Source organism: Cricetulus griseus, chromosome 5, assembly GCF_003668045.3.
Source record: "Cricetulus griseus strain 17A/GY chromosome 5, alternate assembly CriGri-PICRH-1.0, whole genome shotgun sequence".
NCBI lineage: Eukaryota > Metazoa > Chordata > Mammalia > Rodentia > Cricetidae > Cricetulus > Cricetulus griseus.
The window spans coordinates 54822328-54835249 of NC_048598.1; the positions used below are offsets into that span (position 1 = coordinate 54822328).

The window sequence follows — 12922 nt, forward strand, 5'->3', positions numbered from 1 at the left end:
GCTGTTCTTGGTCACAGCTGTAACCTCAGGATACATTGCTTGCTCACATGATTGGTTCTTAATTTCTGTGGGAAAAAAAAAAAAAAGGACCAGCAAGCTGGGTTCAACAATCCTAAGCAAGAATTTCCTTTCTGATAAAGTATTCTAAAAAAAAAAAAAAAAAAAAAAAAAAATTCCTTTCTGAAGGTGAGGTGGCTCACAGAGCAGCGGCATATACATACTAGATAATCAAGATATATTAGATGGAAACAGAATTTACTGAATTATCTGTTCTATTGGGCGTGTGTGTGTGTGTGTGTGTGTGTGTGTGTGTGTGTGTGTGTGTGTGTGAATTCTAATGGTCTCATAAATCTTCCATCAGGAGCGCAGAGACAGACATACCCAGTTCCATGCAGAAAAACAATGTTGAGGAGCTGGAGAGATGGCTCAGCAGTTAAGATAGCTGGCTGCTCTTCAAGAGGACCAGGGTTCAATTCCAAGCACCCATATGCACAGCTCTCAAAAGACTGTAACTCCAGTTCCTTGGAATCTGATGCCCTCTTCTGGCATTCTTGGGTACTGCATGCATGTGGTGCAGACACATGCATACAGGCGGAAACACCCTCACGTACACAACATAATGGAAACAAAACCAAGATTGACCTTCCAACTTAATCCAAAGCATTGTTTTCTCCCAATGAAACTAACAACGGAGCTACGCTGCTGTCTTAGTCCTATCCCAGGACAAGTGAGGAGATTGAATCTTGAGCTCTCAAGCATAGCAGGCTATTTAGGACTGGTGGGCCTGGGACAGGCCAACTCTGCCCAGTCACCAAATCTGTCCAGAGTTGGTGATGTCAGGTTACTTTTTAAAGGGGCAGATGTCCCTTCCAAATGGAAAGGCAATACTTTGTTTTGTATGCTGGGTACTCTGAAGGATAAATAACATGAAGGCAGGCCCACAGAAAGAGGGAAGACTAACCAAATTAAGGGGCCACTGGAAGGGCTACCCATACTCTCAAGAGCCCCCTCTAACTGTATTTTCTTCCTTCCATCTCTGAAGCCTCCAGGGAGGACTTGGGCTCTGGCTCTGCAGAACAGCTGCAGGAATGAGCCCTGGGTCTGGTGGCAGCAGCTCACATTTCAGCATATGGCACAACTCCTCAAAAGCTCTTTCTTTATAACACCCAGGAGATTCTGTGCTGAGAGCCCTTCCCTTCCCCTGTCCTCAGCCATCAGGAGACAAAGACCCCAGACACAATGACTCCTTGAGATCATCAGGGCCTCAGCTCCATTTTATTTGAACAGCCAGAGCTCTACTCCTTGTACAAACAGCCATCGTAAATTGTGGGTAACCATGTCTCTCTAGCCTGGGCAAATATGTGGTCAGACTCCTTTCTCTGGGGTTTAGAGATGTGGAAAACAATTCCTTTCCTTCACTTTCTGTAGGACTATGTCTATAAATCCACTCAACCTGTACTCACGTAAGTAGTAGAGTTGCTGAATATTGAGCAAAATGTATTGTACATTTTCCACTCTCTCCTCAGAAACTAGCCAGACTTATGACAAATGTACATGCTCTCTTCTTCCTGGCCCTACAGAAGAGACTGTCTTGTGAGCTTCATCTGGATCTTTTACCACATAGGATAGGGGAGGCTTCCAGGAAGTGACTCAGTCTGGCCTGCCTCTACCATAGCTAGAGGAGTGTCATTTCTTCAAGCATCCAGGTTCCAGGCTGAGACACAAAAGGCTGATGCTCTTAGTAAAGGCTCTAGGCCTCAAGGCGGTCAAGAACTGATTAGGGACAACTGCACGCGTGGGATCAGGTTGAGATGCTCAGGAGGTGAATAGCATCTTTTGTGAGGTCAGGTTGAGACGCTCAGTAGGTGAATCGCATCTTTTGTGAATAGCACAGCTTGTCCAAGTTAGGATGGCAGGCCAGCTGTACCATAGGCGGCGGCCCACAGAGCAGCACCAGCACATCGTCTGCTGGGGGGGGCAGGTGCTGCTGGATCATGTCAGCAGTCACGAAGCCCCGGCTGTAGGTCCAACCTGTAAGATAGGGAGAGGAGGACACATGCTTCAGAGCCACATCAGCAACAAAATGCACATCATTGGCAAGACCCTGAAGGAATCCTGAGAAGGTCTCAGATGACAGGAGCAACTATAAGCCACATCCCTGCCACCCACCTGAAAGACAGGAGCCGGAAGGAAAGGGATCAAGACATCATTTGGTCTGTGCACACAGATTTAGGATTCTGGCAGTGTCGGGAGGGTCTGTTTTACTGGAACCAGAACTCAAAGAGGGGCAAGGTCTTGATTTAGATAATAAGGAACTATCCAGATGTTCAGAAATGACAAGATACCTTCTGGAGGATGGTCCAGAGTGAACCAGAGCTTAAAGCGGTTGGGATACTGGGCCTGTAGTTCCTCTAGGTCCTCCCGTAGGATTATGTCCTTTTCAGTCTGAAATGCAAATGGGGAAGCCGAGTCTTAGAAACCATGGGCCCTGGGCCCACATCAGAAGAGTGTTTTGCTCTGATAACCTCCCAACCAGGAAGGAAAGGGGATGCTAAAGGCATGCTCAAATTCCAGGAAGAGTCTAGACTTGGCAGTACTTTTAGGCACTAAGGATCAGGAAGTGGCCTCATTTACCCATTACAAAGGGGTATTTGACCAAGAAGGCCCAAGTCCCTCTCCTCAGCATAAGACATCTCCATCTTCTCTTATTTCCCTGGGGCCAGGGGAAAATTTTGGTTTAGTACCAGGCCCCCTTTCCTTCTTTTCTTTCCTTTTCCAGTATTTATTTTTATTTTATGAGTGTTTTTCCTGCATGGATGTAAGTGCATTGCATGGGTGCCCATTGCCCCTGGGTCCCAGATGCCCTAGAACTGGCCATAGAGAAGGTTGTAAGATGCCATGTGGGGATGGGAAACCAAATCTACACCCTCTTCTTGCTGGTCCCCATCTTTCCTTCTTATTGTGATGGAGGACCCTGCGTTCACATAGGGGTTTCTGGACCGAGACTAGAACAAGGACTGAGCCAGTCCTCTGTCTCAGCCCTATCTATCCACACAGCCAACTTTAAAATCCTGGGACTGAGAAAAGCAAACGAACCTGGTTGGCAAAAAGTAGAAAGCACTGGGTTGGATCTTCAGGGACTTTCAAGATGGCCCGGATCAGCTGCAGCATTGGGGTGATTCCTGCAGGAGGATCCGCCATAGTGAGATGTGTCAGCTAGAGAGATGTGTTCTCTCTGGTCTGTCCCAGCTCCTGTGCTGACTAACTCTGTCATCTCAGAGCTTATCATCCACATGCCATGTGTTTTCTTGTTGTATTTTCACCAGTACCTACAATTCTGGAGCTTACTATTCACATAAGAACACAGTGTAGAAACCCTTCTAAGGAGCCAATCTGAGACACTTGCTCTGAAAGTTCTTTGGAGGCAGGAACACAAGCATTATCAATTAGGCCAGATCTGGCAGCACGTGGCCTTAATTCCCAGAGCTCTGTTATATCTCTGTGAGGACACAGTGGGGTTCTGGGCCAACCAAAGCTATATAACAAGATCTTGCCTTGGGGCTGGAGAGATGGTTCAGAGGTTAAGAGCACTGACTGCTCTTCCAGAGGTCCTGAGTTCAATTCCCAGCAACCACATGGTGGCTCACAACCATCTGTTATGAGATCTGGTGCCCTCTTCTGGTGTGCAGATATACATGGGAGGAGAATGTTGTATACATAATAAAAAAATAAAATCTTAAAAAAAAAAAAAGATCTTGCCTCAGTGATAAGGGTTCTGGAACACTGCTTATAGAACATGTTCTTTGGAATTAGGCAGAGTCAGATTCAAATCCTGGCTTGGCCATTACTAACTAAATAACCCTGTGGTAGGTAGCTGGACAGCAGTGGTGCACGTCTTTAATCCCAGCACTTGAGGCAGAGGCCAGCCTGGTCTACAGAATGAGTTCCAGGACAGCCAGGGCTACATAGTGAAATCCTGTCTCTAAAAACCAAGAAACCAAAACCAACAAAAGAAACCTGTGGAAACCTAAGCTCTAGGACTCTCCATTTCCTCATTTGCAGACGAGAAAAGCACAGTTAAGTACTTACAGAGTAGTAGGTGTCTAAGAGTGGTACTATAGTACTCTTTTTCCCCCCTTTTGTGACAGAGGATTGAATCTAGGACATCAAACATGCTAGGTAAGTGCTCTTCTAACCCTGTGTTCACTAAATTGTTCAGGCGTGGCTAGAACTCTGTATCTATGTATGCAGCCTAACCTGGCTCTAAACTCTGTGAACCTCTTGATTCAAACTAACTGGACTACAGGCCTGAACCACCAGGCCAGGCTTTTTCCTCCTCAACTATTCATACTTACTGTTTCTCTTAGTCATTAAATCCACTCAGTTTGTGGAGAACTCTCCTGATTTATTGCTCTCGTTCTGTGAATTTTTTTTGTTTCTAGTTGCTTATGACTTTAGCTACTGGGAAAGTCTAGGCAGTGATGGGGGTCCTTTGATGAATGGCTTGTCCTCTATTATAAAACCTGAGATCATATAGAAATCTGCATAGCAAAACCCAACAATGCTAAGCAAAAATGTCCCTCAAGTAATACAGACCTGTCCCACCAGCAATCATTCCCAATTTCTTTGCCACTCGCAGTTCAGATGGAGAATTTTTGTTGGTCTGAATGTAAAAATTCCCTGAGAAGTCAAGCAAAGAGTTAGAGTCAGCTCAAAACAGCAACTAAGTAAACAAATGCAGAACTGAAAACATGCCCTAGGCTGTTTTAGCAGCTGCTATGAAATCTGATCCTGGGACTTGGACAGAGGTTTGAGTTAAACTGGCCCTGACAATTACACAGGAAGGACAATGAGGCTGGGCTGTCATCTCTGCCTACCAGTCAGTTCACATTGTGGGGGCACAGAAGCCACACCCCCAAAGAAACCTAGTGGTCCCACACAACCTGGATGATTCAACGACAAGTGAGGGGCAAGGGAAGGTGTGTGGAGCAAAGATCCTCTGGCAGAGAATTGCTTCCTGGTGAAGGTGTTAGGCACAGGGTCAGGGTGAATTTAGTTTCCCTAGTGGTCCAAGTGTCAGTAGGGGTATGGTACAGCAGCCAACTGTTCCCTTGGGAAGGGCTTTCTCTTTTGGTTCTTAGGCAGAGGGAAGAATCTTCAAGGGAGGGAAGGAGAGGAACAGGTTTACTTTGGTAATCTCCACAGCTGTCTGTAGCATAGGTGCTTTAGGAGACCTTACACAGTTACAAACATGCACACATTCAGAGTGCGTGGGGGCACTGTAGGGACAGAGGTGAGACAGTAGGAAGGAAAAGACAAATAATCACCTTTTCCAGCATAATTGAGCAACCCACTTGGCCCCCGAAACTCCACCACATCCCCAATTTTCAGGCTATCCAGGTACTGAGACATCTTCCCTCCTTCAGGAAATTTGGGGTGCACACCTTTTAGATAAACCTGATAAGGCAGAGAGGAAGAAAATACGTGTGTGTATGTATACACGTTTGTAGTGTGTGTGTGTGTGTGTGTGTGTGTGTGTAGGCGTGTGTGTGTAGGTGAGCATGTGTGCATGCCTACCATGGCAAGTGTGGGAAGGTCAGAGAACCTCAGATATTAGTCTATGTCTCTTTCATCTTGTTTGCGACAGAATCTTTCTTGTTTTTGAAAGGTTAGCTGGCCCCTAAACTCTGAGTTTTTGGTAATTCTCAGGTATCCATCTCCCAGTAGGGGCATGCTGGGATTTCAGATGCCTGGGCTACTGTGTCCAGCTTTTGCATGGGTGCTGGGGAATACAAACTCAGGCTTGTATGGCAAGAGCTTTACCCAGAGACCAGGACATCTCTCCAGTCCCAAGATCTCCTTTCTCTACTCTTACCTTGATGACAAGATCCACATAGCCTCGGTCTTCATCACTGGTGACAGGAGTGTAAGGCCTGATGACCAGATTGCCATCAATTCGGGCAGAGAGGTAGACATGCTTGCCTGGGAACCATGAGAAGAGTTACACAAGCTGCTGTGGATGTGCTATGGCCCTGTTACCTTTCAAAAAGACTCAGATTTGAGAGAAAAGGATACTTTGCTTCTTGGTGCAGGTCCAAGGAACTGTCCCCCAGGGAGGAACTGTCCCCTCAGGCAGGATCACTGGGCAGTCGTTCTTGCCTCCTCCCACCTGAGAAACGTCCTCAGCTACTGCTAGGACCTTAGCAGCAGCAGGTGAGCAGAGGGTTTGCACAATGGAAAGAAATTAGTGTTTGCTAGGGTGGGAGGGAGGGATATGATAAGTCCTACAGGAAATAGGAAGGACTACTGGAGGTTAGAGATGTCTAGGGGCACAGAAGCCACACCCTAAGGGAGTTATCCTTCACAGGCTGAACGATTCGAAGTCAAGTGAGGAAAGAGGAATGGTGTGTACAAGGGAAATAGCTAAGCAGTGACTCGTTCTCGTGGGATGCCAACGAGAGAAGCCCACTCCCTTTTCCTTACCCACAGGCAGTCCCAGAATGTGGTTGGCGGTGGGCAGGGCAAAGCGGAACCTCTTGGTGTTTTGGCTCACAGTCTAGAGGATGGATGACAAGATGTTTCATCAAGCAGGTCTGGTCTGCCAAGTCCCCTCGAGTAATCCAACCACCGTGGATACTATCCCTCAAAACAGGAGAACTTCGGTCCCCTCTCTACCCTAGGCCCCTTCTTCACAACTTACCGTCTTGTCGAGCAATCGTAGCAGGTACTTCTCATCCGGGTCCCGGAGTGTGACCTGCGACCGGCGGGATCTTCGAACCAGATAGGTAGCCACAGCCAGTCCGAGCAGAGTAAGCAGCCCCACCCCCAGAGAGGCTAGCAGGACCGGGCTCTATGGGTAGAGGAAGAACCGTGATCACCACGCTGAAGAAGAGCCAAGGGGTGGGTGGGGGGCCAGGGGCGGCGATCCCGAGCTCCAGGGAGAAAGAATGCCAAAGCCGCAGGAGTGAGCGGAGCAGCGTCCCCAACCCGCAACTGATGTAGCGAGCGAGACCCTGGGCATCCAAAGCTGGCACAGCCCAGCCCCTCGGAGCCAACTGCCCAGAACCAGCTGGGTCGGGGACCCCGGACTCAGGGCGTCGAACGAGGGTCTTACCGGTTGAATCCCCATGACCTAGCGCGGCGTCAGGTCCAGTGGGGCTGACAGATCCCACAATGCGCCGCGGGGCGGGCCCGGGGGCGGAGCTCTCCGGGGCGTGGCCTATGGAGAAGCCTCCTCTTCCCTATGGATACGGTGATCCAAGTATGCGGGTAGCTAGGCAGTCCCAGCCCACTCCTTTCTAGCTTTCTGGATTCTACCACTTACATGTACTCCAAAGGGAAGGGATGACAGTTCTCTCTAACACGGAGCCAGGCTAATTCGCGTGATAAGAAATCTGCCAGCCGGTTTGAAAGCCTCATGGAAAGTGCAGTGTTGAGCCAGAGACAGGCTTAAAGTAGAACAAGAAGTCAGTCATCAGATGGTAGTTCTTGGTTTGTTTGTTTGTTTTTTTTCCCAACAGGTTGCCTTGCCAGACAATTGTACTACCCGACTAATGTCTGTTTCAGGAAGAGTGCCAAGGCAACTTCATTTCCTAGTCCTTCAAACAAAACAACTGATTTTGCTCACAACGTCAATTCATCAGAATCAGTCAGGAGGGGCTGGAGAGATGGCTTCGTAGTTAAGAGCTCACCACTCTTCTGGAAGGCCCTGGCTGGGTTCCCAGCACCCACATACTAGGCTTGAGTCTTTCAGTCTAATTCTAGAGGTTCTGGTGCTCTCTTGTGGCATCCTTAGGCACTACACATACAGTGTACATACATACATACATACATACATACATGCATACATACATGCATACATACGTACGTACATGGAGGCAAAACACTCATACACAAAATAAAAATAAATATCTTTAAAAAAATCAAGGGTTTCCTTTTGGTTCAAGTCAAGCTTCCCATCAAGTATGGGTCCTTGTCAAGGCAGGTAATACTATGCAAGAGTAATGCCTTAGTGGCCCTGTGACCTTGGACAACTTACTCTGCCTTTCTTCATCAATAGGTGAAAATACTTCATAATCTCCGCCTGTTTGGTTCATAGGGTTATTCTGAAGCTCAGTGAGATGTGCTCGTCTTTAGTGTAATGTCTGTCAGGGGGCAAAATGCTAATTGGATAGCAGCTACTACTATAACTCAGAAGACAGCCCCAAGGCTCCCTTAGGGGTTAGGACTCAGCTCTGCTGACAGCACAAGCATGGAACAGGAGTTAGAAATAGGTACCAGAAGCCCCTGGGGCTGCACATTTGCCAAGATGGCCATGCTTTTTCACACACATTCCCAAACGGAGTGACATTTGCTGTTAGAGATATAGCAATGGAAGAAAGAGCCGAGAAGGGTGCCATCGATGGACATCAGCAATGGATACCTTCAGGGCATCCGGGACAATGAAGCCTTGGTTTTCAGTCAACTCTGAAGACCAAGAAAGGTTTTGTTTTCTTATTCTAGGCTAGCTGAAAATGTCACTCGGACCTGGGTTCATGCCTGTCAGAATTTTCAGAGCAGCTAGAATGTCTGCTCTGAAACACTGTTTAAACGCAGTTCAGAAGCACTGCCTAAAGGGAAGTCAGAGCGTGGCAGGGCATGGTAAAGTGCCCACCAGTGTAGGGAAGGTTGAAACGGGGGAAGATGGATCCATACCTTCTAATTTTTAAAATATTTCCTCGTTTTATCTTCCGTGTATGAATATTTTGCCTGTATGTATGTATGTATGTATGTACGTATGTGATGTATGTGTACCATGTGCATGCCTGGTGCCCAAAGAAGTCAGAAAAACTGGGGTTGCAGACGATTGTGAACCACCTGCCCTCGAATTCATGATCCTCCTGCCTCTGTCTCTTTAGCATATCCTATTGGCTTGTGTCACCACATCCAGCCCTTGCTTTTTTTTTTTTTTTTTTTTCTTTCAGTTCTGGGAGAACCATGGGATTATCTTGTAGAGCCTCTGACTTATGGATCACCACTGACCTTTTTACTGCCTGGATCTGTCTGTAGAGGTTCCAGGTCCTCCTCCTCCTTTTCCTGGGTGGGATGTGGCAGGGAAGGGAGAGGTGCAGAACAAGAGGAGAGCGTACTTACGTCAACGGGGCTCACAATTAAAGTGCATTTCTAGGTACCACTGGATCAGATGTATGAGATTGGCTTAAAGTCCTGGATGCTGTGTGCTGTCAACTGTCATGTCGCATGGGTAGGAAGACAGGCCTTTCTGGTAAGTAGGCCATGACCACAGAGGGCTGACAAGACCATGCTCAACCTCCATGCCTCTCAGGAGTAGCAGCCTGACCAATGTCACATATTAACAGCCCTGTGTATCCCGCAGGTCATTCCGTAGGTCACATATTAACCAGGCTCATTACTCTGATGGTGGGGGCACTACTCCCCTTCTCTACCTTCTCTACCTCCTCTGAAGGAGCCTTAAAAAAGAGACCTTGTTCTATGTGGAAGGGGGAACTGAAGCTTTACTTCAATACCACCCCCAATATCAGCCTATTGGCTTAAACAATGATTTGACTCATCACCTCAAGAACCCTTTCTCCCCCAAAAAACTAAAAATAAATAGTTGGGTGCCAGGTGGTGGTGGCACACACCTTTAGTCCCAGTAGTAGGGAGGCAGAGGCAGACATATCTGTGTGAGTTCGAGACCAGACTGGTCTACATAGAGGTCCATGTACCTTTGCTTCCTGAGTGCTGGGACTAAAGTGTTCACCACTATACCCAACTTCTACCATATATTTTGAGATTCCATGGGCACTAGTGAAAACCACAAGTTCTCATGCCTGCATGGCAAGGACTTGACTCACTGAGCAATTCAGTTTGCTCATCCCTTCCAGTATTATTTTTAAGCGAACCCCACTGTAGTTTTTTTTTTTTTCACTCTTTGGGGGCCCACCATTCAGCTCCCAGATAAATACACGGAGACTTATTCTTTTTTTTTTTCCTGCAGATTTTTTTATTTGAATTAGAAACAAGATTGTTTTACATGACAATCCCAGTTCCTTCTCCCTCCCCTCCTCCCCTACCACCCACCCCCAAGTAAAACCCTGCCTGTCACATATCTTTTGAGACTTATTCTTACTTATGAATGAATGCCCAGCCTTAGCTTAGCTTGTTTCTAGCCAGCTTTTTTGTTTTGTTTTGTTTTGTTTTTTTGTTTTTTTTCGAGACAGGGTTTCTCTGTGTAGCTTTGGAGCCTATCTTGGCACTCGCTCTGGAGACCAGGCTGGATCACAGAGATCCGCCTGCCTCTGCCTCCGAGTGCTGGGATTAAAGACGTGCACCACTAATGCCCGGCTTCTACCCAGCTTTTCTAATTTAACTAATTATCCTGTTTCTGTTTAACTATGTTTTGCCTGGGCTTTTTACCTTTCTTTATTCTATATGTCTTTCTTGCCTTCTTACTGTGTTGCTGGGTGGCTGGCCACTGGCGTCCTCTTCTCCTTTTCTGGCTCCTAGCTCCTCTCATTTTTATTCTCTCTGCCTGCCAGCCCCACCTATTTCTCTTTCTTGCCTTGCTATTGGCCATTCAGTTCTTTATGAGACCAATCAGATGTTTTAGACAAAGTAACACAACTTCACAGAGGCAACATAAAAGAATACAACACATCTTTGCATGATTAAACAAATATTCCACAACATAAACAAATGTTTGTTTTTGTTTTTTGTTTTTTGAGACAGGGTTTCTCTGTGGCTTTGGAGGCTGTCCTGGAACTAGTTCTTGTAGACCAGGCTGGTCTCGAACTCACAGAGATCCACCTGCCACTGCCTCCCTAGTGCTGGGATTAAAGACATGCACCACCAACGCCCGGCTAGCATAAACAAATGTAACACATCTTTTCTTTCTTTCTTTCTTTCTTTCTTTCTTTCTTTCTTTCTTCTTTCTTTCTTTCTTTTTTTTTTATGACAGGGTTTCTCTGTGGCTTTGGAGGCTGTCCTGGAACTAGCCCTTGTAGACCAGGCTGGTCTTGAACTCACAGAGATCTGGCGGCCTCTGCCTCCCAAGTGCTGGGATTAAAGGTGTGCATCACCACTGGCCCGAAAATGTAACACATCTTAAACTAATATTCTACAGCACCCATGTTTAATATAATTTGCCCTTAAATATTTTAGCATATACCTTGAAAAGACTTTAAAAAGAACCATAATGCTACTATCACACATAAAATAATTGCAGATTATTATACATTAAAGTAGTTTTTTAAAAGATTTTATTTATTTATTATGTATACAACATTCTGCTTCCATGTATATCTGCACACCAGAATAGGGCACCAGATCTCATAACGGATGGTTGTGAGCCACAATGTGGTTGCTGGGAATTGAACTCAGGACCTCTGGAATAGCAGCCAGTGCTCTTAACCTTTGAGCCATCTCTCCAGCCCTAAAGTAGTTTTTTGATGTATTGTTATATGAATTTTAGAACATGTATAAGATTTGTGTAATAACCACAATCAAGAGGATAACTTTATCACCTCCAAACCTCCCTTGTGCTTTCTTACTTTACAGTTTCAATCCTTTGTTTCCCAGACAAAAATAGGAACTTTGTATGATAAAGTACATGTTAGAGATAGCTATTTGAATATATATGTATAGATATAATCATATATATTACATTGTCTATGATAGTCACATTTATCTGTTAATTAAAAAAACACAAAACAACCCTTTTTTGGCTTTATAAGATACTGTTATAGTAATAGTTTATCTTTAAAATTTTTTAAATTATTTATTGTCATGTATGTGGGTGTTTTGTCTGCATGTATGCCCATGTGCCACATGTATGCAGTACCCAGGGTGGTCAGAAGAGGGTGTCTGGAGTTACTGGCCCTGGGAATCAAACCCCAGGTCCTCTGGAAGAGGAGCCAGTGCCCTTAATGACCAAGCCATCTCTCGAGCTCCAATAATTTATCTTTTTTAAAAACAAGATTTCTTTTTATTTCATGTGTGTGGGTGTTTTGCTTGCATGTATGTCTGTGCACCAAATGTGTGTCTGGCACCTGCAAAGGCCAGCAAAGGGCATCAGATACTCTGCAACTGGAGTTCAAAATGGTTGTGAGCCGCCATGTGGGTGCTGGGAACCAAACCCATGTCTTCTGAAAAAGTGGTAAGTGCTCTTAACTCCTGAGCCATCCCTCCAGCCTAGTTATAATAAATCGTCAATATCAACAGTCAGCATGAAGTACTGAGGAATAGATTTAACAAGGTAGTGATAAGGCCTTCACACACACACAAGATTGTTTCTTTTAATGACACAGAAGAAGCTACCTCATTTTGGTGGGGAGAAGCTCATCTCTAGAACTGCATCTGGCTCTTTTTCTCAAACCCTACAACCAATCTTCACTAATCTTGGGTCAATCTTAAATATGTTCAGCCTCTAACCAATTCTCACCCCCTCCACTGCTATTGCTCTGTCCTAGCATGACCGTATTTTCTGTGGATTCATTTCCACCTCTTTCCTTCTTCAATTACTTTAATTGTAATTACTGTATTTAATTCACTTTTTTTTGGGGGGGGGGGGCTCACTATGTAGCCTTGGCTGACCTATAACTCACTGTGTAGACCAGGCTGGCCTTGAACTCAGAGATCTGCCTGCTTCTTCCTACAGTGCTGGGCTTAGTTTCCTTCTATCACTTCAGCATATTGTGTCACTCCACTGATAGAAAAACTCCACAGCTCGTCCGGAACACACTCATGTATCTGTCTAAATATCTCTGCTCCCTCTTCCGAGCACAAGCCCCTGGGGGAACAGTCTCTGTCTGTTTACTAATGCATCCTAAGTGCCTGGAACAGTACAAATGACCAGGAAGGAAGAAAGGGCTCTGGGAAAAATACACTAAAGAAAAGTAACCGCTGCTGCTATTAAGAAGTCATA

General features: G+C 45.8%; 1 protein-coding gene across 1 annotated transcript; it reads right to left on the reverse strand.

Moving 5' to 3' along the window:
- Positions 1-1244: 1244 nt before the first annotated feature.
- LOC100752211 (NADH-cytochrome b5 reductase 1) lies at positions 1245-7241 on the reverse strand. Its single transcript, XM_027417554.2, has 9 exons — positions 7115-7241; positions 6701-6850; positions 6484-6556; positions 5876-5982; positions 5328-5457; positions 4597-4680; positions 3097-3182; positions 2346-2445; positions 1245-2031 (listed from the first exon to the last, which is right to left on the reverse strand). The coding sequence occupies exons 1-9, from the start codon at positions 7127-7129 to the stop codon at positions 1859-1861; spliced, it is 918 nt and encodes a 305-aa protein (XP_027273355.1). The 5' UTR covers positions 7130-7241; the 3' UTR covers positions 1245-1858.
- Between the last annotated feature and the right edge of the window lie 5681 nt (positions 7242-12922).